The sequence below is a fragment of the Anomaloglossus baeobatrachus genome, chromosome 4, assembly GCF_048569485.1.
Source record: "Anomaloglossus baeobatrachus isolate aAnoBae1 chromosome 4, aAnoBae1.hap1, whole genome shotgun sequence".
Taxonomy (NCBI): Eukaryota; Metazoa; Chordata; class Amphibia; order Anura; family Aromobatidae; genus Anomaloglossus; species Anomaloglossus baeobatrachus.
Window position 1 is genome coordinate 151,833,451 of NC_134356.1, and position 26,347 is coordinate 151,859,797.

The following is a 26,347-nucleotide window of genomic DNA, read 5'->3' on the forward strand; positions in this document are numbered from 1 at the left end:
TTACGTTTTGCTGCCACAATTGCTGAATAGTCTTGAAAAATTAAGAGTTTCTTGTTGTATGAGAGACCCTTCTCATTCCGGAAAGCCGCCAAGATTTTTTGTTTGTCTTGAAAGTCCAGGACTCTAAAGATGACCGGATGGGGTCTGGAACTTCCATCCCTGCGAGGGGGACCTATTTTGTGTGCTCTTTCGATGGCTATTGATCCTGATGTTGTTTTCATTTTTAGGGCTTTAGGTAGCCATTTTGAGGTAAATCTTTGTAAGTCCTTTGGGTGAACCGACTCCGGGAGACCTACCAGCCGGAGGTTGTTCCGCCTCGACCTGTTCTCCAGATCATCCATCTTTTCCAACAGGTAGGCTACATCTTTCTCCTTGGCTTCCAGCTTCCCGGCGAGGTCCTGTAAAGAGTCTTCTAGGTCTGAAACACTCTGTTCCACCTCCGTCAGCCTGGTTCCTTGTGTGTTAACCTGGGTAACAATTATGTCCAGAGAGGATTGGAATGCTGCCAGCCTACTATCAATGACCGGCATCAGCAAGTCCATTATGGCTTTAGCAGTGGATTGGGAATCGGATGCAGGCATGTTGGCCTCTGCTGCAGCCTTTGCAAGAGGGGGCGACTCCTGACTCCGAGTCCTTTCTCCTTTTTTAGCTGAAGTGTTAATATTTTACCTACAAATTTGTCCATGTTGTGTGGAGCTCCAGGCAGCTTCTTTGCAGAAATTGGTGACCGCACTTTAAAATGTTTTTATATTTGTATAGGAAGGATAGTTAATATGCTGAGCCCTGGTCCTGGTTGTCAATCAGGCTGCAGAGCTATGAGAAGTTCTCTTTCTCCCAGGGAATTCTAGCAAGAGTTCAAGCTTCCCTGCACTTTTACTCCCCTCCTCCCTTATTCTTAACACTAGAAGTCCCAGAAATTTCGAGCTCCATAGGGTTCCAATGGTAGAAATGTTAAATGACCCCTCTCTGGGAGTTCTAGTGTTAATAATTTCTTTTATTTTTAATAGGGGTTAAAGTCCTTTGGCACTGGGGTCTGAGGACTCTGAAGATGACCCTTTGTAGCCCAGCTACTCTGGAGAGAGGCTGTTTGCTGGAGCTGTGGTTCAGAGCTAGTTTATATGCTTAAATATGCAACTTAGATTAGAAAGACTTCAGGGTATCCGCCCCCACTTCTCTCAGGCAGCTCTGCCCCCACAGTCACTCCTCCTGTCAGCTACCTCCAGCCCCTCTGCTCTCTCCTGTAATGCACAGACTTTCACTGCTTTCTTCTGCAGCAGGGAGGAAGAGGGGGGCGGGGAGTGTGTGAGACCTTCTGGATTTTTTTATTCTGTCACAGTTGAAATGTACCTACAATTAAAATTACAGACCTCTATTTTTTGTAGGTGGAAAAACTACGGCAAAATCAGCAATGTACTTACTTTCCCCATTGTATATACCAGGATGGGCCTAGGATGGGGGACATATTTACCAAGATGGGAGACATATATACCAGGAAGGAGCCCAAGATAGGGTACATTAGAACAGGATGTGGGACATTAATATATAATTAGGGGGCACAATTCATGTGTCTTTATAAATTTTAGAACACTGCATGAATCTGAATAACATGCGGGGTTTGGGGGTCCAGGTCCAAATTTTGCACTGGGACCCATCAAACTACCTACTAAACTAATCTCAAGCATTATATTTTATAGCATATCTACCCAGCGTTTCCCTGCACAAGCATTATAAATACAGTGCCTTGCGAAAGTATTCAGCTTCCTTGAATTTTCAACCTTTTCCCACATTTCAGGCTTCAAACAGAGATAAAAATTCTAATGTTATGGTGAAGAATCAACAAGTGGGACAGAATTGTGAAGTAGAACAAAATTTATTGCCGATTTTAATCTTTTCTAAAAAATAAATAACCGAAAAGTGGAGTGTGAAATATTATTAATCCCCCTAAAAGTTAACACTTTGTAACACCACCTTTAGCTGCGATTAAAGCTGCAAGTCACTTGGGGTATGTCTCTATCAGTTTTGCACATCGAGAGACTGAAATTCTTGCCCATTCTTCCTTTGTAAATAGCTCGAGTTGAGAGAGGTTGGATGGAGAGCGTTTGTGAACAGCAGTTTTTAGCTCTTTCCACAGATTCTCGATTGGATTCAGGTCTGGACTTTGACTTGGCTATTCTAACACCTGGATACGTTCATTTGTGAACCATTCCATTGTAGATTTTGCTTTATGTTTGGGATCATTGTTTTGTTGGAAGACAAATCTCCGTCCTTGTCTCAGGTTTTTTGCATTGTGTCCAAATAGTTCGATTTTGGTTTCATCTGACCAGAGAACCTTCTTCCACATGTTTGGTGTGTCTCCCAGGTGGCTTGTGGCAAACTTTAAACAACACTTTTTATGGATATCTTTGAGAAATGGCTTTCTCCTTGTCACTCTTCCATAAAGGCCAGATTTGTGGTTATCCTATGGACAGACTCTTCAACCTCAGCTGTAGATCTCTGCAATTTATCTGGAGTGATCATGGGCCTCTTGGCTGCATCTCTCATCAGTCTGCTTCTTGTTTGAGATGAAAGTTTGGATGGATGGCCGGGTCTTGCTAGATTTGCAGTAGTATGATACTTCTTCCATTTCAATATGATCACTTGCACAGTGCTCCTTGGGATGTTTAATGTTTTGGAAATCTTTTTGTAACCAAATCTGGCTCTAAACTTCGCCACAACAGTATCACAGACCTACCTGTTGTGTTCCTTGGTTTTTATGATGCTATCTGCACTTTAAACAGAACACTGAGACTATCACAGAGCAGGTGCATTTATACGGAGACTTGATTACATACAGGTGGCTTATATTTATTATCATCATCAGTCAGTTAGGACAAAATTGGATCATTCAGAGATCCTCAATGAACTTCTGGAGTGAGTTTGCTGCACGGAATAATAATATTGCATGCCCCAGTTTTCAGTTATTTATTTTTTAAAAAAGTTTAAAATCAGCAATAAATTTCATTTAACTTCACAATTGTGTCCCACTTGTTGATTCTTCAGCATAACATTACAATTTTGTCTTTATGTTTGAAACCTGAAATGTGGGATAAGGTTGAAAAATTCAAGGAAGCCGAATACTTTCGCAAGGCACTGTATAAGAACTGCCACCATATATATAATAAATTCTTATAAGGCAGATACAGTTTGGTCCAGAAATATTTGGACGGTGACACAAGTTTTGTTATTTTAGCTGTTTACAAAAACATGTTCAGAAATACAATTATATATATAATATGGGCTGAAAGTGCACACTCCCAGCTGCAATATGAGAGTTTTCACATCCAAATCGGAGAAAGGGTTTAGGAATCATAGCTCTGTAATGCATAGCCTCCTCTTTTTCAAGGGACCAAAAGTAATTGGACAAGGGACTCTAAGGGCTGCAATTAACTCTGAAGGCGTCTCCCTCGTTAACCTGTAATCAATGAAGTAGTTAAAAGGTCGGGGGTTGATTACAGGTGTGTGGTTTTGCATTTGGAAGCTGTTGCTGTGACCAGACAACATGCGGTCTAAGGAACTCTCAATTGAGGTGAAGCAGAACATCCTGAGGCTGAAAAAAAAGAAAAAAAACCATCAGAGAGATAGCAGACATGCTTGGAGTAGCAAAATCAACAGTCGGGTACATTCTGAGAAAAAAGGAATTGACTGGTGAGCTTGGGAACTCAAAAAGGCCTGGGCGTCCACGGATGACAACAGTGGTGGATGATCGCCGCATACTTTCTTTGGTGAAGAAGAACCCGTTCACAACATCAACTGAAGTCCAGAACACTCTCAGTGAAGTAGGTGTATCTGTCTCTAAGTCAACAGTAAAGAGAAGACTCCATGAAAGTAAATACAAAGGGTTCACATCTAGATGCAAACCATTCATCAATTCCAAAAATAGACAGGCCAGAGTTAAATTTGCTGAAAAACACCTCATGAAGCCAGCTCAGTTCTGGAAAAGTATTCTATGGACAGATGAGACAAAGATCAACCTGTACCAGAATGATGGGAAGAAAAAAGTTTGGAGAAGAAAGGGAACGGCACATGATCCAAGGCACACCACATCCTCTGTAAAACATGGTGGAGGCAACGTGATGGCATGGGCATGCATGGCTTTCAATGGCACTGGGTCACTTGTGTTTATTGATGACATAACAGCAGACAAGAGTAGCCGGATGAATTCTGAAGTGTACCGGGATATACTTTCAGTCCAGATTCAGCCAAATGCCGCAAAGTTGATCGGACGGCGCTTCATAGTACAGATGGACAATGACCCCAAGCATACAGCCAAAGCTACCCAGGAGTTCATGAGTGCAAAAAAGTGGAACATTCTGCAATGGCCAAGTCAATCACCAGATCTTAACCCAATTGAGCATGCATTTCACTTGCTCAAATCCAGACTTAAGACGGAAAGACCCACAAACAAGCAAGACCTGAAGGCTGCGGCTGTAAAGGCCTGGCAAAGCATTAAGAAGGAGGAAACCCAGCGTTTGGTGATGTCCATGGGTTCCAGACTTAAGGCAGTGATTGCCTCCAAAGGATTCGCAACAAAATATTGAAAATAAAAATATTTTGTTTGGGTTTGGTTTATTTGTCCAATTACTTTTGACCTCCTAAAATGTGGAGTGTTTGTAAAGAAATGTGTACAATTCCTACAATTTCTATCAGATATTTTTGTTCAAACCTTCAAATTAAACGTTACAATCTGCACTTGAATTCTGTTGTAGAGGTTTCATTTCAAATCCAATGTGGTGGCATGCAGAGCCCAACTCGCGAAAATTGTGTCACTGTCCAAATATTTCTGGACCTAACTGTATATTTAGAATATTTAGACCATTGTGATTAATTTTCATTAAATTAGGTTTAAAGAAGTTATCCAGTTACCAAAACTTATTTTTTTTTCTGATAAATCTTGCTAATATGTGCCTCTCCACACACCTATTGTTTTTTTTTTTTTTTAGCAATATTACCTTTTATTGTGCTCTAGCAGCACATTCTCATTGCTGGCTCCAGCTCTGATATGGTTAATCTCTCCTCTCTTCCTGGGTTCAGTTCCTACAACTCCCATAATTCTTTGTGGCTCTAGGGCTGTATCTAACACACCCTCTGTATCTAACACACCCACTCAGCTCTCCTCTCCACCCAAAGACCAAAAAGTCTTCTCCCTGCCTCTTCCCTGAGGAAGCACTGAGAGCAATCACAGCAGAGACAGCAGAAGCTCCAGTTCTGCACAACCAGGGGATGTGTGTGTGTGTGTGTGTGTGTCTATATATAATATATATATATATATATATATATATTGTGAGGTAGCGTGGTCGGCTGCGCGGCAGAAGACACAGGATCCAGGCACCAATGGTCATAGCACACGGTTTATTGCACAAAACAAAGTTCAAAACAGCACACAACACGTGTTCCGGAACGTCCTCCTCCTGGACCAACAAGCCAGGTTCCAGAAATGGCTCACATGTGTTTCTTTGGCAGAAACTCAGGGAGTTGTGTTCACTCCCTCACACTAGGGGCCCACACCCAGGTTCCTGTTTCCTTTTAACCCTCCTTTCAGCCTGCAGGGAAACAGCATTAACCCTGGAGTGGAGTTGCTTTCTATACATGGAGGGAGCACAACCGGGGCGAGACGTACCGGCCGTCATAGACAACCCCGGTCACAGTCTCACATACCCCCCCACTCAGTTCAAGCGTTCGGGGTTGAACTCCAGCCATCAAACATGGGCCGCAGGACAAGGCATCGGCGTTGCCCTGCAACCTACCGGCCCGGTGTTCAACCGTAAACCAGAAGTTCTGTAGAGAAAGGAACCACCGGGTAACCCGGGCATTCCGTTCCTTGGCGGACCTCATCCAGACCAGTGGAGAGTGATCAATCACCAAGCGAAACTGCCGTCCCAGCAGGTAATAGCGTAGGGACTCCAAGGCCCACTTGATCGCCAGGCACTCCTTCTCCACTACGCTATAATTCCGCTCGGGAGGGGTGAGCTTCCTACTTAAGAAGGTGACGGGGTGTTCCTCCCCCTGAACCACCTGAGACAGCACTGCCCCCAGGCCGACCTCAGAGGCGTCAGTCTGTACTACGAACTCCTTCCGGAAATCAGGGTTGACAAGAACGGGCTGTCCGCACAGGACCCCCTTCAGGGCCCGGAAGAAGTCCTCGGCCTGCGGAGTCCAGCGCACCATTACGGACTTCTTGCCTTTGAGAAGGTCCATCAGGGGGGCCGATAGTCCCGCAAAATTTTTAACAAACCTCCTGTAGTACCCCACGATACCCAGAAAGGCCCTAACCTGCTTCGTGGTCAGGAGTCTAGGCCACTTCTGGATCGCCTCAACTTTGTTAATTTGGGGCTTAACCACTCCTTGGCCTATTACGTAGCCCAAGTAGCGGGCTTCCGTGAGTCCCAACGCACATTTCTTGGGATTGGCTGTCAATCCAGCTGTTCGGAGCGCGTTCACCACCGCTTGTACCTGTTCCAAGTGGGTCTGCCACTCGGAGCTGTAAATAATGATGTCATCCAGGTACGCTGATGCATACGCCTGGTGGGGTTCTAGCACCAAGTCCATCAACCTCTGGAACGTGGCCGGAGCGCCATGTAATCCGAAAGGCAAGACCACATTGTGAAAGAGACCCTCCGGCGTAACAAAAGAGGTTTTCTCCTTGGCGGACTCCGTCAGTGGCACCTGCCAGTACCCCTTGGTCAGGTCGAGCGTGGTGAAATATCGCGCCTGTCCCAGCCTATCAATCAGCTCATCCACCCGGGGCATGGGGTAGAGATCGAACTTGGATATTTCGTTCAATCTCCTAAAGTCATTGCAGAACCTTAAGGAGCCATCGGGTTTTGGGATTAGGGCAATGGGACTAGCCCATTCACTCCGGGATTTTTCAATGACCCCCATGCGTAGCATTGTTTTCACTTCCTCTGATATGGCTTGTCTTCGAGCCTCCGGCACCCGGTATGGCCTCAGGCGTACCTTCAGGTGAGGCTCGGTGACAATGTCATGGCATATCAGACTGGTCCTACCAGGCAGTTTGGAGAAGACATCGGGGTTCTGCTGAACCAGCCTTCTGGCCTCTCGCCTCTGTTGCTTGGTGAGGGCTTCTCCAATCATTACTTCCGGTTCTTCCTCTCCGGAGGTCGCTGGAGCCGGGTTTGAACGACCCGAAGAGGAGAGAGACGGGGGAAAATCAACCATCAGGCTTTCCCGTTCCCGCCAAGGTTTTAACAGGTTAACATGGTATATTTGTTCAGGTTTCCGCCTACCGGGCTGTAATACCTTATAGTTGACCTCCCCGATTCTTTCCTTTATCTCGTAGGGGCCTTGCCACTGAGCCAGGAATTTACTCTCTGCCGTGGGGACCAACACCAACACCCGATCCCCGGGGGTTAAAGGTCCGCACGGTGACTTGTCTATTGTACCGGCCGCTCTGCGCGGCCTGAGCCTCCTGTAAATGTTCCTTCACAATTGGCATGACCGCGCTTATGCGGTTCTGCATTCCCAAAATGTGTTCAATCACACTTTTATGGGGGGTGGACTCCTGCTCCCATGTTTCCTTTGCCAGGTCCAACAATCCCCGGGGATGTCGCCCGTATAACAACTCAAAAGGTGAAAACCCCGTGGATGCCTGTGGCACCTCTCAGATGGCAAACATCAAATAGGGAAGCATCATATCACAGTCTTTCCCGTCTTTGGAAATCACCCTTTTGAGCATGGTTTTCAGGGTTTTATTGAATCGCTCTACTAAACCATCCGTTTGAGGATGATACACAGACGTACGCAACTGCTTGATCTGGAGTAGCCGGCATAGCTCTTTGGTCACTTTAGACATGAATAGGGTCCCCTGATCCGTAAGGATCTCCTTGGGCAACCCCACCCGGCAGAACACAGCAAACAACTCCCGAGCTATAAGCTTCGCAGCAGTATGTCTGAGAGGTATCGCCTCTGGATACCGGGTGGCATAGTCAACGATCACTAGGATGTGTTGGTGCCCTCGAGCGGACTTTACGAGGGGCCCCACCAGATCCATCCCTATCCGTTCAAAAGGGACTTCTATAATGGGTAATGGTACCAACGGACTGCGAAAGTGGGCCAGGGGTGCGGTGAGCTGACACTCCGGGCAGGTTTCGCAGAACCGTTTTACCTCCCCAAAGACCCCGGGCCAATAGAACCTTTGCAATATTCGCTCCTGCGTTTTCTTGGCCCCTAGGTGGCCACTCATCAGGTGTTTATGAGCCAAGTCGAGGACCCGCCGGCGATACGGCTGGGGCACCACCAACTGCTCTACCACCACGCCCCGTATTTCAACTACCTGGTAGAGCAAGTCCTGCTTAAGAGCGAAATGGGGGTACCTTACCTGAGCACCGGGCACCTGTGCCACCCCATCAACCACTGTCACCCGACTCCGGGCATGTATTAACGTAGGATCCTGGAGTTGGGCTGTCCCAAACGTATCCGGGGACGCCTCCAACTCCGGGATTGGCTCGACCATCTCAGCCTCTCCTGCCAATACCTCTAGGGGTGACCTATCGGGTTCACCTTCTGTCCCTATCATGGGGACCCCTACGGCAGGCGTCCCGGATTCGGGATTGTCGGGCTCAGGCCCCGGACTGTCCATTACCTGAGGGGACTTAGAAGGCCCCTTCCATAGAGTCCAGAAATATGGCAGATCCCTTCCTAGGATCATGTCATAGGGAAGAGTGTTCATAAGTCCCACCTCGTGTTGCACCTGACCGCAGGGTGCTGTGATGGTGACAACCCCCGTGGGATAGTCTCGGCGGTCCTCATGTATGCAAACCACCCCCACTGTACGTCCTGTGGCCTTTATGTCAGCCATTAGGGTTGATCGCACAAGGGTCACTAAGCTTCCGGAGTCCAACAAGCCTGTAACCGGACATCCATTCACCTGTATTTGGCACAAGTGGGGCTCAGTCTCCAGGGTGACAAGGTCCGCGGTACACACCGCCTGAGCATACATTGAACCCCGCCGGGTCACCCCACAGTCCAAGGGCTCCGTGGTGAGTGGACACTGGGCTTCCATATGTCCCACCCGCTGGCACCGCCAACACTTAATAGGGACGGAAACCCCCTTGACGAGTTGTCGTTTAGGGTACATAGCCTTCCGGACCTCAGGGACGGCGGGCACGGCCTCAGACGGGACGGTAGCGGACTCCCGCACCGGTGTCAGCGGTGGGTCCTTGGCCCGAGACTTGGAGGGGCCGGACCGACGGGCGGCATGCAAAGTCTCAGTGTCCCGTATCAAGTCCTGCGTAGCCACATGCCGCTCCACCAGGCACACTAATTGGTCCAGGGTACTTGGGTCGCCCTGTCCTACCCACCGTTGAATGGTGACGGGTAAAGTGCGCACAAAGCGATCAACCACTACCCTCTCCACCATTTGCGCAGGGCTCAGAGTGTCAGGCTGTAACCACTTCTTTACCAGATGCAACAAGTCATAGGCTTGGAGCATACGGGTTTGGCTTCCTCATAGAACCACTGATTTACCCGCTGAGCCCGTACATAAGTATTCACCCCCAACCGAGCAAGAATTTCGGCTTTCAGGGTCTCATATTCTATGGCGTCCTCGGTACAGAGGTCCAGGTACGCTTTTTGGGGCTCCCCCGTCAGATAGGGCGACAATACCTCAGCCCACTGGGGGGTCGGCAGCTTCTCCCACTCGGCCACCCGCTCAAACACAGCCAGGAACGCTTCCACATCATCCCCCGGGGTCATCTTTTGCAACGCTTGTCTCACCGCCTTCCGGACGCTGCCGTCGTCACCCGGTCCCGGGGTTGTTGCTGCCGGTCCGGCACGGATCGACTTGGACAGGAGGATCATCTGTTCTTGGTGCCTTTGTTCCTGCAATTGCAAGGAGTGCTGGTGCTGTTGCTGCTGACGATCCAACGACCGGAGCAGGTGTGCATTGGTCTGTTGTTGCTGTGCATTAGCCTGAGCCAGCTGCTTTAGTATGTCCTCCATGGCGTCGCCGGGTTTGGGCTGTAGTATAGCCGCTCGAATCCAGGACATGCGCTACTGGGTCACCAGGGATGGATGCTACACCTCACCGGGCTGGCATGCCCGCATTCTCCACCATCTGTGAGGTAGCGTGGTCGGCTGCGCGGCAGAAGACACGGGATCCAGGCACCAATGGTCACAGCACACGGTTTATTGCACAAAACAAAGTCCAAAATAGCACACAACACGTGTTCCGGAATGTCCTCCTCTTGGACCAACAAGCCAGGTTCCAGAAATGGCTCACATGTGTTTCTTTGGCAGAAACTCAGGGAGTTGTGTTCACTCCCTCACACTAGGGGCCCACACCCAGGTTCCTGTTTCCTTTTAACCCTCCTTTCAGCCTGCAGGGAAACAGCATTAACCCTGGAGTGGAGTTGCTTTCTATACATGGAGGGAGCACAACCGGGGCGAGACTTACCGGCCGTCATAGACAACCCCGGTCACAGTCTCACAATATATATTATATATATATTATATATGTGCGTGTCTATATATATATATATATATATATATAAATATGCGCTTGTGTGTGTGAGTATATATATATACTAAATAAAATAAAAAATAACTGGGCACAAAAAAAAATTAAGGGATCATGAGATTGCTTTTTTCCCCTCTTGCCTAGCCTCTGTGTGTCGTCCATATCATCCGTGTGGCATGCATTTTGCAGGATACTTTCACATAAGCGTTTTTTTTATAAACCGCAAACCGCATATGACCGGATCCTGAGGATTAAATGTGCAACGCATGCAACCGTTATTTTTCAGATCGTTCTGCAGCGGGACACAGAATTTATTGGCCAGCACTGGAGTCAGCTGACTCCTGATCTCACAGCCCGCACACACTGCAATGGCTGCAGGTTAACAGCAGTCACTGCCTCCTGCCGATCACATGTGACCGTGTGCGGGCTGTGTGTACAGGAGTTCAGATCAGCTAACTCCAGTGTCGGCCAATTAGGCTGGGGCCACACGGGGATTACTGCGATCCCCTCGCATGACACTTGGCTCACGATGGCAGCACAGCAGAGCTGAGTGTCATGTGTGTGTCCCTGCGACTGAGGTCCGACTGTGCAAGCGGACCTCAGCTGCGGGGGGCGGGCCGGCTCTCAGGAGGGGCGGGCAAGTGCTGCGGAGGGGCAGGCGGGCCGTCACTGAGGAGGGGTGAGAGAGATTTCTCTCCCTCTCTCCTCCGTAGTCGACTATTGCGATTCTCGCTCTGCACTCATGGTACACCGATGTACCGCAAGTGCAGTGCAATTTTTCTCTCACCCCATACACTTGAATGGGTAAAAGAGAAAGAGTCTTGCATTACAGTCGCAGCATGCTGTGATTTTTTTCTCAGTCCGATTAGGTCTGAGAAAATAATTGCTTATGTGCGCTGATACACAGGCTAATATTGGTCCGAAGGGAATACGATATTTTATCGCACTCCATTCGCACCGTTTTTCTCGCCGTGTGGCTTAGGCCTTACTTGTTCTGTGTCCCCCTGCATCTATCGCAGCGTGTGCGGGCTGGAGTTCAGATCAGCTGACTCCAGTGCTGGATTGAACTCAGGTGATCTCACAGGGGAGGGGGGGGGACACAGAACAAGTAATCGGCCGACACTTGAGTCATCTGATTACTTGTTCTGCTGGTGCTGTGGTCAGAGTAGGCATGAGTGAGCAGTAAAATGCTCTGGTGCTAACCCCCGCTGCTTGGTGTTACCTTCACTGGCAATGGAAAATCCAGGGAAGCGTTTTTTTTTTATAAAGGTTTTTGCCTAAAAACCTTTTTAAAAAAATGACGTGGGCTTCGCCATATTTTTTGTACGCTAGTCAGGTACAGCAGGCAGGTATGGGCTGTCCCCAACCCCCAAGCTGCCTATTTGTGAACCAAAAATATAAGGAAGCCCTTTTTTTAAATTATTTCATGAATTTCATGAAATAATTAAAAAAAAAAAAAAAAAATGACGTGGGCTTTGTTCATTTCTTTGTGTCCAGCCAGGTACAACTAATCAGCTGCGGATTGGAATCAGCTGCTTTCTGCGCCCCCCTCCCCCCCACTGTGAATTGCAGTTCACAGCCGCCCCAGAAAATGGCGCTTTCATAGAAGCGCCATCTTCTGGCACTGGCACTGTATCCAACTCTTCCAGTGGCCCTAGTAGTAAGGAGTTAATACCAGCTATGTTTTACCAGCTGGTATAAAGCCCGATATTCTTAATGTCAGGCCAAGTTTGACCTGGCCATTAAGAATCTCCAATAAAGGGTTAAAAAAAAAAAGACATCACACAGGGAAAAATACTTAATGAGAAATAAATACACAGACACATTAGGGACTCCATGTTTATTACTCCCTCTCACGTCAATTGAACTTTGACTTGTCACTGTCAGGATATGATTCTACTTGCGTAGGACTCGCGCGAGTCTCGTATCGGTATCACCTGACACGGTGCACACTCTCCTGAAAGGAGCGGGTCAGCTGCATGTATTTCCATGCAGCTGAAGCACTCCTGTCAGGATAGTGTGCCCTGTGCTGGGTGATACCGATGTGAGACGTTGTGTCAGGGTAGGATTCCACTTGTGAGAGATTCGCGCGTATCTCGCATCGCATCACCCGGCATGGCCTGCCTCTCTCCCGATGGGAGGGTCTCAGCTGCAGAGAAATACATGCAGCCGACCTGCTCCTGTTGGGAGAGAGGCAGGCCGTGCCGGGTGATGCGATACGAGATACGTGCAAGTCTCTCACAAGTAGAATCCTACCCTCAGCCTGATTCTTGCTCTGTAGAGACCCTTGTCTGTACAGAACGATGAAGCAGATCTGACATTGGGTTCGCTGTGGACTACGTCGAACTAAGGATTTTTTTTATAATAAAGATAGAGTCTCTAAATGTGTTCTTTGCTTTATTTCTAATAAAAACTAATTTTCTATGTGTTGTGGTTTTTTTTTTTTTTACGGATTACTAGCAATGTCTAATTTAGCGTGACACTATGAATTTCGGGCTTAGTACCAGCTGAGAATATGAAGCTAGTATTCACCCCTTTATTTTCCCACGTGCTCCCGCCATCAGTGCCGCGGGATGAGTCGGGTAAGGCGAATGTAAATGGCACAATACGCCATTTCCAGGGACAGCTGCGAACGGCGGTTTTTAGTGTGGGGGGCCCAGAGCACTTGGGCCTTACCAAGCTGAGAATCCCAGCCCCCAGCTGCCTGGTTTTACCTAACTGGAGATCAAAATACGGCAGGAGCCCACGCATTTTTATCTTTCTTTTAAATAATTAAAAAAAAAAATTAATGCGCTTCCCTGTATTTTGATTGCCAGCAAATGTAAAGCCAGGCAAATGGGGGTGGCAGGCCGTAGCCATCCACTTTAGTCGTGCTGAGAATCAAAAGTACTGTGGAGCGCTACCTCTTTTTTTTTTATATGTATGAGGAACCCAACAGCCAATCACAGACGCTGTCACGCAGAATGAGCATCTGTGATTGGCTGTTGGAGTAACCTGGAATCTGCCCATACATTCTAGATGCTAGAATGTATGGGCTGGTTTCAAGTTACTCCAGCATCCAATCACAGACGCCCACTCTGTAACAGAATCTGTGATTGTCTGTTATTTTAACAGTAAAATAAAACAGCAACACAAAGAAAAAAATATTTTATTAGAAATAAAACAAAAGACATTTAGGACTCCATCTTTATTAACCCCCAAAAAACCCTCCAATGTAGTCCAAAGGCAGGCGAGCATCTTCAGCTCTGCTACATCAGTACGAGGAGACAAACACAGGTATTCTCACACAGACTAAGCTGAGAGCAGTCAGAGAATTCACGCGAGTGCACAGCTGAGGCCGGTCAGCTGTGCCCCCGGGTAACCTCGACTGACGTCACTGCAACACTGCCGTAAAGTGAGCGCTTGTCAGCAGTGAGAGTACTGACGTCAGAGTCGGGGTTACCTGAGGGCACAGCTGACGTCACCACTTTAATTAATTGAAAAAAAAAAAACCTAAACAAAAAAAAAAAACTATGAATGATGACATGCGCAAGACATCATGGAAGATTCTGTGGTCAGTGGAGGTTACCCGGGGGCGAACAGACCTGTGTTTGTCTCCTCACACAGATGTAGCAGAGCTCTTCAGCTCTGCTACATCTGTGTGAGGAGACAAACACAGGTCTGCTCGCTCCCGGATGCTCACTTTGGACTACGTCACAGGGTTATTTTTACAGCCCTTGGACCCAAACTGCAACATGGATTTCCCAGGAAAACACGTGTTCGGGACCTTGTGCATGAACACTATCTGTTCGGTACGGATCCCAAACTTTACAGTCCGGGTTCGTCCATCAGTAGTTGAGAACACAGTGAAAAGTTAGGGGGTGTGTGCACGCTGTGTTTTTGGTTTGACAACAAAACTGCACCCTCTGGCAGACATTGAGAACTGTAAACACTGCATCTGACAAAAAAAAATGCATTTTTACCACGTCTTTCTTCATGCGTTTTTTAAAGGAGAAAAAAAAATATGATAGGATAATTAATTTGACAGCTAGAATAAGTAGAAAATTAGAAAGAACACATGGAATAGATAGAAAGAACATAGAGAACAGATAAAGAACAGATAGAATAGCTTGATAGAGCGATCGCTAGATTGGACAGCTTTTTTTTTTTTTTTTTTTAAAGTTTTGGGTAAAAAAATGATGTGGGGTCCCCCTGTTTTTCATATCCACCACAGGAACAGCAGCAGCCGCAGGCTGAAACCCTAAGCTGTCTGCTATACCTTGGTTGGTTATGAAAAATAGAAGGGATCCCAAGCTTTTTTTTTTTTTGTAATTATTTGACTTACTTTTTTTAATTTTAAAAAGGACGTGGGGTCCCCCCCATTTTTCTACAACCAGCCAAGGTACAGCAGACAACTGGGGGCTGATATTATTAGGGTGGGAAGGGCCATCTTTATTTGGCCCTTTCCAACCTAACAATAGCAGCTCACAGCCAACACAGAAATGGCGCATCCATAGATGCACCAATTATGGCGCTGGGTCTGGCTCTTCCCGTTGTCCTGGTGCAGTGGCAATCGGGGTAATAAGGAGTTAATAAAAGCCCTCAGCTGCTACTAAGCCCTAGCTTAGTAATGGAAGGCGTCTAAGAGACACCACCATCACTAATCTGTAAGTAAAAGTAAATAAACACAAACACCCAAAAAATCCTTTATAAGAAAGGTAAGAGGGTAGATCCAGGCAACTACCGTCCAAGTAAGCCTGACATCAGTAGTATGCAAAGTTTTTGAGGGAATTTTAAGGGATGACATGCAAAAATATATTGCAGAAAATAATATAATAACTGAGAAACAGCATGGATTCATGAAAGATGAGTCGTGTCTAACCAACCTGTTGGGGTTCTATGAGGGTAAAGTGCAAACCTGGATATTGGTAATGCAGCTGATGTAATTTATTTTGACCTTGCAAAGGCATTTGATACTGTACCACATAATAGCCTTATACTAAAGCTCCAGAAGCAAGGACTAGGTGAAACTATATGCAACTGGGTAAGGAATTGGCTAAAAGATAGGAAACAAAGAGTAGTCATACATGGTACATTCTCTAAATGGGCTATAGTCAGCAGTGAGGTGCCGCAGGGATCTGTGCTAGGACCGATTCTTTTTAATCTCTTTATTAATGACCTTGTGGATGGGATTGATAGTAAAGTGTCAGTCTTTGCTAATGGCACCAAACTATGTAGAATATTAAAAACTGACCTTGATAGTACAATATTACAAAAAGATCTGGATAAGATGTCAGAATGGGCAGATACTTGGCAAATGAGATTTAATGTTGATAAATGTAAAGTAATGCACATAGGACGGAGTAATCCTATAACTGCGTATACATTAAATGGAAGTAAACTCGGGACTACAGAACAGGAGAAGGACTTGGGTATTCTCATTACAAATAAGCTGAGCAGCAGCTCTCAATGTCAAGCAGCAGCTGCTAAAGCAAACAAGATTTTGGGGTGTATAAAAAGAGAGATTAGATCCTGTGATCCCAATGTATTGTTACCCCTCTATAAATCACTTGTAAGGCCACATCTGGAATATGGGATCCAGTTTTGGGCTCCACATTTTAAAAAGGACATTCAGAAGTAAGAGTCAGTTCAAAGGTGGGCAACTAGACTACTACAAGGAATGGAAGGCCTCCCATATGATGAGAGGTTGAACAATTTAGATATGTTTAGCTTAGTAAAAAGACGTCTCAGAGGAGATCTCATTTATATGTATAAATACATGTGTGAGCAATATAAAGGACTGGCACATGACTTATTTCTTCCAAAGACAATACTAAAGACCAGGGGGCACTCACTGCGAGTGGAAGAAAGGCGATTCCGACAGCTAAATAGGAAAGGGTTCTTTACAGTTAGAGCAGACTGTGGAATGCCCTACCACAAGAGGTAGTAATGGCAGATACTATAACAGCTTTTAAAAAACGGCTGGATGATTTCCTCAGTACACAGAACATTGTTGGTTATAAATGACTTAGTGACCAAATGTATAACTGGTGGAGGAAGGTTGAACTAGATGGACCTAGGCCTTTTTTCAACCTAAGTAACTATGTAACATAAGAGAAAAAAAAAGCATCCTCTTTCACCACTTTAATAAACTCCCCAAACATACTTCCAGGTCCGACGTTATCCACACGAGGTCCCATTGTGAATCCGCTCTGCTACATCACTCTTCTGTCACAGCGAGCGTCATGGAGCATGACTGCCAGCTGTGCGTCCAAACAGAGCTGAACTATGAGAATGAACTCGGGTGAACCCCTGATGTCACAGGTGCAGGCCCCGCAGTACAGCGTGTCGAGGCAGTGACGTTACAAGTTCACCGCTGTGAAGTTCAGGCCGCGACTGAAGTGAGCTGAGCAATCAGCGGTGATGTCACTCAGGTGAGTTCTCCCCCTGCAGCTCACTTCAGTAGCGGCCTGATTTGCAGTCACAGGTGGAGGACTCCAGCTGAGGCCGGGGCTAACTGCGCGGCTCACTTCAGTTGCTGAGTGGAGCTCACAGCAGGCAGTCATTTTATATGGCTTTTACTGTGAGCAGCAGATGTGGCAGTGGTGGAAACATCGTGGCACCTCGTGTGGATTATGTTGTACCTGGAAGGGTGGTTGTGGGGTTAATAAAGTGGTAAAAGAGGATGCATTTTTGTCTTTGATTTCAAATATAGAATTTTTTGGATGTTTGTGTTTATTTACTTTCACTTACAGATTAGCAATGATAGCGTGTCTCATAGATGCCTGCCATCGCTAACCTAGGGCTTAGTGGCAGCTATGTGCTGCCATTACGCCCTTATTTCCCCGATTGCTACCGCACCAGGGTAATCGGAAAGAATCCGGTAAAGTCCTGGGACTGTCGCATCTAATGAATGCGGCAATTCCAGGCGGCTGCTGGCTGATATTTTAAGGCTGGGGGATTCCCAATAACGTGGGTCTCCCCAGCCTGAGAATACCAGCCCTCAGCTGTAAGGTTTTATCTTGGCTGGGTAACAAAATTGGGGGGAACCGTGGCATTTTTTTAAAATTATTTGTTTATTTTCTTGTACGATATAGACCCGCCCACAGGTGGCTATGATTGGTTACTGTCAAATGCGCCTCCACGCTGAGTGACAGCTGTCTGACTGCAACCAATCATGGACAGGGGAAGCAGTGAATATGTATGAGCTTAATGAGCGGGTGCAGTGAATATGTAATGAGGGTAATGAAGGAGAATGACAGTCTCCGGAAGCAGTGTGACAGCAGCGCCGGTTATCAGTGACTCTGAAGTGGACAGAGAAAGAGAGAGAGAGTTTCACTGCTGCAAGTTTTTTTTTTATCTTGGAACCAAGAGGGTGACCAGCATTTTTTGTGACAAGAATGCATGTACATCACATACAAAACGCAACCCCTTTGTTACAATGCGTTTTGCCATCAATTTTTCAGTCTCTCATTGAGTTTTATGGGTTAAAAAATGTGACAAAAACGCAAAAAGAAGTGATATACTGCTTTTTTTTGTCAAAGATTTTAGCAAAAATTTGACAAACAAAATGCTGACAAAAAAACTGCAACATGCGCATGGAAATTTTGATTTCTCATAGACTTTGCTGGGGAAGCAAAAGCATGCAGTTTGTCATTGACAAAGTGCAGTTTAAAACATGACAAAAACGTGAAAAAAACCTGCAATGTGCGCACATAGCCTAAAATGAATCACACACTTTTTGTTCAGCTGACAGGGATGCAGCTCATAATCAGGATAACATTTAAAGCTCTACAAAAATGATTTTTTCCATTCAGAGCTAGCACAGGTACTTTGGAATGAAAAATAATAGAAACAATGTTAATATTGTAGAACAAATTTATTATAGAATGAATACAACTTTAATACCATAAAACTGGAAAAACTTTAGTAATAGATTAACAACCAGGACTGCATAGAAAACACACTAAAAAAGCTAAGAAGATTACAGTTAATTACATTTAGGTAAACTTAATGTTTGCTTGATGGATAAAAAATAAGTTTTCTAAGGGTTTTTCAGGCATATAAGAAGACATATTGTCATTAGCTTTATCCAGTGTTTAGATCAATTGTATGGAGCAAACAGTACACATCCATAAAATTTATAGCACGCACCAGGTATTGCACGTACTGCAGGACAACTCCCATTTAAGAGAACAGGAATTGATTTTGGCAGTGCCCATTACACTTCGTATGGAGTGGTGAAGTTAGTCTCTGTTTAATTTTTACAACTCACCAACACCAGAGCCAATACCATCTGTGGTGTGCAAGCATCTAACACCGAAGATAAATATTTTTATATAAATATTTATAAGGTAAAAATGCTTGGTTGTTTTTGCTGTATAGTAGTACCAAAGACTAAGTAAATGAGCTATTCTACAAGTGAGCATGCTGAAAAAAGTAGTAGAGGTGAAATGGTCATAATCCTTCTGATGTTCGTTTGACATATAGACATGAAATGTTCTGAACAGCATATAATGCAAATTTAGCAAGTGAAATGGAAACAATACCAGTCTAGTTAAACATAAGCAGAGGAGAACAAAAATGTATACAAGCGTAATATGAGGGAAAAATGTGTTGCTCTGTGTTATGATGCAAATCTTATCTCTAAAGAGAAAGGAACATCCAGCGGACAAAGGCGAGGATAAATAAAACTGTCTTTATTCAATTATTTAAAAACAGTCATAGCGATACAGGCACCAAAAGATCTCACGGGATGGACAATCCAATGCGTTTCAACAAAAAGGTACCTTTTTGTTGAAACACGTTGGATCATCCATCCCGAGAGATCTATTGGTGCCTGTACCGCTGTGACTGTTTTTAAAGAATTGAATAAAGACCGTTTTATTAATCCTCGCCTTTGTCTGCTGGATGTTCCTTTCTCTCTGGAGTATATGCAGCCCGCGTCTGGGTTTTTCCTTGTGGACAACGTGATGCACTCCAGATCATTTGGATATGGTGAGCTGGCTATATTTTGTGTTTGGTTTATAAAATCTTATCTCTCTTATGTTACCATATTGTTTGAAAACCTATGCTGTAAAGTAAACATTATAATTCTAAGTATCTGCATGTAGCAAAATGATGACAAAAGCTGTATTATTGCTGCGGACATTGTGTTACTGAGGCTGGCTTTGACGGCACATGAAGAATGGGTTGAGCCTCATGCCTTGATTTCCTCTTAAACTTTTGCAAATTTTTCTCCTCTTCAGCATTTGTTGCTTCATAGCTTGAATCTTCAGCAGAAGACCTACAGGCAAACAGTTATTCTAATTTTAATAAGTCTCTTAAAAAATAATGCATGGCTAGAGATTTTAGGACAGAGTATCTGCTAGAGCTGTATATGTGAATCACCTTCATTTGATTTACTTTAGAAACCAATTAAATCACTGCTTTTAGACACAATCAGGTGGAAAACAAATACAACTGTAAAGTTATTTGTGCACTTGCATTTATACTATATTATAGCACCTGAGTATTACTCCCCAACCTAATTGCATTATTGTTTATAACACTGCACACAGAAGTCCAAATAATGTTCACCCTTTTTCCAACATAGATCTTGGGATTGAAGGGAATCTGTCACTATACAGCAACAAGTAAAAAAATAGACCTCAGCGGCTGAAGAGCAAAAAAGTTAATAAATGTTTTGTTTTATATAATTAAACAATATACAGTATATCATGACAATCCATTTAAAGAAAAATCTGTCAGTTGGATGAATCTTCCTAAGCCATTTTATATTGACATGAACATCTTAGGAAGCTGAATAAAATGAAATCATTATTTTAACAGAATCTCAAAGAAATTAATGTAACAGATTTTGAAACTTTTATAGGTAGATTGGCTGCCATAGGAACATAAACTTCCTTATTACCCAAATAACAAACATCTTACAAATGCAGAAAAAGTTGGATAAAATAAGGAAATTTGTCCCTTTGCCAGCTGATCCAACTATATAAATTTCAAAATCAGCTATGTTCTTTTCATATAAAGTAGCTGTTAAATTGTTTTCCTTATTTCCTCAAAACCCCGCTGGTATTTTTCTTCTTTTTTTTTTTTTTACCTTGGATTAGTGCCCGGGACGACCTATCGTCTCAGATGTTGTATCAATAACTGATCCAGTGTTGGTTCAATAACTGAGCCAATGTTCACATGTTAATTGGTTACTTTTACTGCTGCTTAAAATTGTTTCATTCTTATAGAAAAGATATGCTGGACATTTTACAGTTCTTAGAAGGAATAGAATAGCAGGAAAAATACAGTAAAAATAAATGTTGAGAGTTTGCATACACGAACACTACGTGATGACGTTGTCAAAGCAAGCTGCAAAATTGTGAATAAAACGTAAAAATGGTTACCAGTGTTATATCCGCTTCTTGTCCGACCGTGCCTCTGTCTAGATTGTCAATCATTAATCAATAAACGGAGGGCAGAAGTGGAGCCCAAGACTGCAAGTGCACTGTCACACTCAAGTGCACTTTCATGGGAATAAAACATGAATTTCAATGCAATGGAAATCTTAAGGTATACTGTTATGGACATGGTTAGACATTGACAGGAACTCTATTCCTTTCCCTCTATAGCCAATTTTCCTTTAGAAATTTTTTTTCCCCTTTTCCAAAAGAGAAATAACACACTGATTTTTCCATCCATAAAGCCATATAACTGCTTGTTTTTGCGGGACAAGTAGTAGTTTTGAATGACACCATTTTACTTACTAGTCAATGCACTGAAAAATTGGGAAATTCAAAATGTGTTGAAACTGGAGGGGGGGGGGTGTGGAAGCCATTTTTCCTCCTTTTTTTCCCCTTGTTTTGTGAAAAATCTAATTCGGAACCATGATGATGAATGCAACATAAGTACAAGCACATTTGAGAGAGGTGAGAAGCACTCAAGTGTCAAGTCACCATTCTAAACAGTTTACATAAGACTGGTCTGCCTGCTAGAATATCTGCAAGGGTACCTGAAAACATCACCAGGCACAAGTGTCATCATCATCTTTCTCGACGAGGGACCAGTTTGCCTCAGTGCTGTTTACTGATGAAAGTTGAATCACACTAAGCAGAAATGATGGCCTCCAACGATATTGGAGACGTGAAGGAGGGTGCTATGCATCAGCCTCAGTTGACACCAGAAGAGCCTTTGGTAGTGGTGGTGTTGCAGTGTGGGCACGTGTGTCTAGTTAAAAAAACGACTTTACACATTGTGGGTCGTACAGAAACAAGCCCCTGCTACTTGAATAATATAATTAATCCAGTCATTGTACCTCTGCATGAATACAGGCATAATTTCATCTTCATGAATGACAATGCTCAAGCTTATCGAGGTTGCATCATTAGGAAACGGCTGCTGAAGACTACCTCAAATAGAATGCCCTGGACTTTCTCCAGCTCTGAATCTAATAGAAAACCTATGGGATCAGGTGAGTCGCCATGTGGAGGCTCTTAACTCTATCTCACAACTAGAGCTATATGATGTTCGATGTTCGCCAATTTCATGTTCAAGTGATTTTGGGGGATGTTCGAGAGACTCGACGAACTCGAGCTTTTTCCTAAACGCTCGACAGTTCGAGTTACATTCGAGAACGGTTCGAGCACCAAAAAGCCAAGCTAGTTACTAGCTGACTTTTCACTGTAATAGTGTGAGTCACTGTGTTAATCACGCTATTATCAAAATTCAGCGTATAGTGTGTGTGGGGGGGGGGGACAGGGTTTAGATCAGTGCTGCTGCTGAGCTGAGTGCTGAGATAATGCCGATCGCCATTTTTTTTCCCTAACCGCGCATACAGTGGGGCGGGCCAGGCTGTCAGCAAATCACAGAGACACACACTGCACAGTGGATTTTTGCCAGACAAGCAAGGGCTTGTGTCATAGGCTGTGCATGTCACATGTCTTTGCTCTATAAAACATGGCCATTTTCCCCGTCGCCGCCAGTCTGCTGCGTGTGGGTGACAGTCACTGCTCCTGCTGCTGTGTGCGCTATAGAGATACAGTGCAAGCTACACAGGCTTTAGGGATTAGGGACTACTGGTTATTTAAGCCCTTTTCAGGGCTGATTTAAAGGCGTTCATAGCCATAGCTGCTAGGCAGGTCCGTGCAAATGCTGTGCTGGGCTTTGCTGTCCTGCTACCTACAGCACCCGAGCATTCTACCCACCTGGCCATTTTTTGCCACGCTATTTTATTTCCCCATAGAGCTGACACTTTTTGTGGCATCCTAAAAGTGTCTGTAATACTAAGTTAAAGTTCCTTTGCTGTCCACTGACCCACAGCACCTGTGCATGCTACACACCTGTCCATTTTTGCTACGCAATTCTAATTGCAAACTGTGCTGCCACTGTTAGGGGCATACTAAAATTGACCGGGATACTCGGTATTGGTTCTTCAGATGTCAATAAAGCTAGACCACCTTTGCAATGTACACCACCTCTCCATTTTTGCTACCACATTTTAAGTGTCCAATCTTGTTGCTAACAAAATGAGTGGCAAAAGGACAGATGCTGGTGGAAAGGGGAACAGGCGTGTTGGAAAAGGAAAAAAAATTTGTGTCTGTGGGGTAGGTGGGAAACCTACATTAACATCTGCTGAAGAAAAGCCATCTTCCAGCAAAAGTAATATGTCTACTACTTTCCGTGGCCAATCTGATGTGCTCCCTTTTTTACGTAACCGAACAACTCTAAAAAAGGTAGATGCACCAAAAAAGAACATGCTTGATTGGATCGCAAGGGCTCCAACAAGTGGCTTCTCCTCCACCTCAACATCCAAAAAACAACAGTCCTATGAGTTGTCACCCCAATCGCACTTGTTTTCTCCAAGCTCTCAAGTCTCCACCCGCCATGCAGAGTAAGGTGTAAAAGAGATGGCTGAGTCTGCAGAGCTGTTCAGTCACACTATACCCTGGGAATCAGAGGTCTGCTCCCAAGCTACAGTCAGTACAGACCAGGAAATGGTCTGCAGTGATGGCCAGAAGCCTTGTGAGTCTGATTCAGGCCCTGATGACCAAGTTTCTGAGCATAATGTACACCCTCCCTCCCAAACTTTAACACCTGTTGGTGGAGACAATGAGGAACATACTGATGACGATGAGACGCAGATACCTGATTAGGATGACAACTTAACTATTCAGTCAGGGCAGGAAGAGGTTAGGTCTGAGGGCGAGGGGAGTGCAAACACAACGCTTGATGATGAAGTTCTAGATCCCACTTACTGTCAACCCACATTCACGCACTCGAGGAGGTCAGCAGAGGCGGTGGAGGAGGATGCAACTGCCGACGAAGTTACCTTGCGCCTTCCTGGACAGAGTCAGAGTGCTGGAAGCACGTCACCAACTGCATCCTCAGCCACAACTCTGCCTCTGAGCACAAGTCGGGGTGGCTCTGCAGGTCGCATGGGCTCTAAGCCTTGCCTAGCCTGGTCCTTTTTTGACTTCGCAAAGGATCTCCCAAATCATGTGATATGTAAGATTTGTTGCAAATCTATAAGTAGGGGCCAAAAGCTCACTAGTTTGACAACTTCCATGAATCGTCACATGAATAACAAGCATAAGTCCCAGTGGGAAGCTCACTGTGCTACAATGCGGCCTAGCGGAGCGGGCCAACCACCGTCTGCCCCTTCAAGTGCATCCACGCGCTCTTCTTCCTCTATGACTGTGGGGACAACTGTCATACATGTTTTTCAACGCAGACCTTCCACCTCTTTAACAGGAACAGGCGGTTTGCTTGGCAGGTCATGAGTTGTTTTGGAAGGTGAAATAAGTGCTGCTGTAGAGCTCTCTCAGACATCAAGAGCACCAACTTTGGATGAAGGCAACATCATGTCTCCACCTGCACTTTTCTCACAGACCTGCAGTTTTCCAGGGACACCCTACTCAACACAGTCTCCACACAGCAGCCAGATCTCGGTCCCTCAGATGTGGAAAAATAAAAGGCTATTTCCTCCGAGCCATGACAAAGCTAAGAGGTTGACTTTCACCCTCTGTAAGCTCTTGGCTACCAAAATGCTGCCTTTCCGCCTGGTGGACACAGAGGATTTTCGAGACCTTATGTCAGTCACAGTGCCCCAGTACCAGATGCCCAGTAGCCACTACTTCTCCAAAAAAGGTGTGCCTGCGCTACACCAGCATGTTGCACACAACATCACCGCTTCCTTGAGAAACGCTGTGTGTGACAGGGTGCATTTCACCACCGATACTTGGACCAGTAAGCATGGACAGGGTTGTTACATGTCGCTGACTGGGCACTGGGTAACTATGGTGAGAGATGGAGAAGGATCTGCTGAACAAGTTTTTCCGTCCCCACGATTTGTGCGTCAATCCTCTTTATGTAGAAGTTCCTCCACTGCTTCTGCCTCCTCAACCTTGTCTGGGTCCTCCACCTCCGACCCAAGCCTGCCTGGTCAGGCCACCAACGATGTAACTGCGCACAAGGAATCCCGCACACCTCCTTACTATGGTGGCAGCAGAGCTCAACAGCATCAGGCGGTCTTTATGTTGAAATGTCTGGGAAAAAAGAGTCACACAGCTGAGGAGTTGTGGTCAGCTCTGCGGTCCGAGTTTCGTAAATGGTTGTCTCCACTCAACCTGCAGCCTGGGAAGGCCGTGTGCGACAATGCTGCAAACCTGGGTGCGGCCCTTCGCCTGGGCAGGGTGACACACGTGCCTTGTATGGCTCACGTGTTGAACCTTGTTGTCCAGCAATTTTTAACCCACTATCCCGGCCTAGATGGGCTTCTGCACAGGGCACGGTCACTCTCTGCTCACTTCCGCCATTCAACTGTCTCAGCTGACTGACTTGCATCGCTCCAGAAGTCTTTTGGCCTGCCGGTTCACCGCCTGAAATGCGATGTGGCGACACGCTGGAATTCGACTCTCCACATGTTGCAGCGACTGTGGCAGCACCGCCGAGCCCTGGGGCAATACGTTATGACGTATAGCCTGGGCCAACGAAATGCAGAGGTGGGGCAGATTACGCTGCTGGAGTGGTCTCAGATCAAGGACCTATGCACCCTTCTGCAGTTTAGACATGGCGACGAATATGTTTAGCGCTGACAATGCCATTATCAGCATGACAATTCCAGTCATTTACATGCTGGAGCACACGCTAAACACTATTCGGAGTCAGGGGGTTGAACAAGAGGAAGGGGAGGAAGTACAGGAGGATTCATATGCACAAGGGATACCAACATCTACAAGGTCCAGACTTTCAGCATCACCAATGTGGCAGGCATGGGACGGTGGGGGAGAGGTATTAACAAGGGCGCATGGTAGCAGGCAAAATGTTGAGGAAGGTACAGGAGACCAGGAAGAAATGGAGGACGAACTCTAGATGGCCATGGAAGACTCAGCAGATGAGGGAGACCTTGGTCAAATTTCGGTTGAACAAGGTTGGGGGGAGATGTCAGAGGAAGAAAGCACGGTTATCACCTCTATGCCACAAACACAGCGAGCGCAAGACACATGAGCGCCTTCTTGCTGCACTACCTACAAAATGACCCTCGGATTGTCCGAATTAGAAGTGATGATGACCACTGGGTTACCACACTATTGGATCCCCGGTACAAGTCCAAATTTGTCGAAATAATTCCAGCCATAGAAAGGGACGCACGTATGCAGGAGTATCAGCAGACGTTGTTACTCAATCTTAGCTCGGCTTTTCCACCAAACACCAGTGGTGCACAGAGTGAGTCTCCCAGTTGTAACTTGGCAAGCAAGGGACTGTCTCGTCATTATCAGTCAAACCGTACCTGCAACACCGTATCTGATGCTGGTAACAGCAATTTTATGGAATCGTTTCATAATTTTTTTAGACCATCCAATGCAA

At 45.5% G+C, this 26,347-nt stretch overlaps 1 protein-coding gene across 5 annotated transcripts in view; it reads right to left on the reverse strand.

Moving 5' to 3' along the window:
* The window catches only part of SPDL1 (spindle apparatus coiled-coil protein 1), a 1,183,111-nt gene that overhangs the window by 233,830 nt on the left and 922,934 nt on the right, over positions 1–26,347 (reverse strand). For 3 of the 5 annotated variants that reach the window (XM_075344562.1, XM_075344560.1, XM_075344561.1), the window contains exon 12: positions 19,383–19,778. The exons of the other annotated variants lie outside the window; for them this stretch is intronic. In XM_075344562.1, coding sequence (XP_075200677.1) covers positions 19,628–19,778 — 151 coding nt within the window. In that variant the 3' untranslated portion in view covers positions 19,383–19,627. Of the gene's footprint in view, positions 1–19,382; positions 19,779–26,347 lie in introns of those variants that run through there. 5 annotated transcript variants of the gene reach the window in all.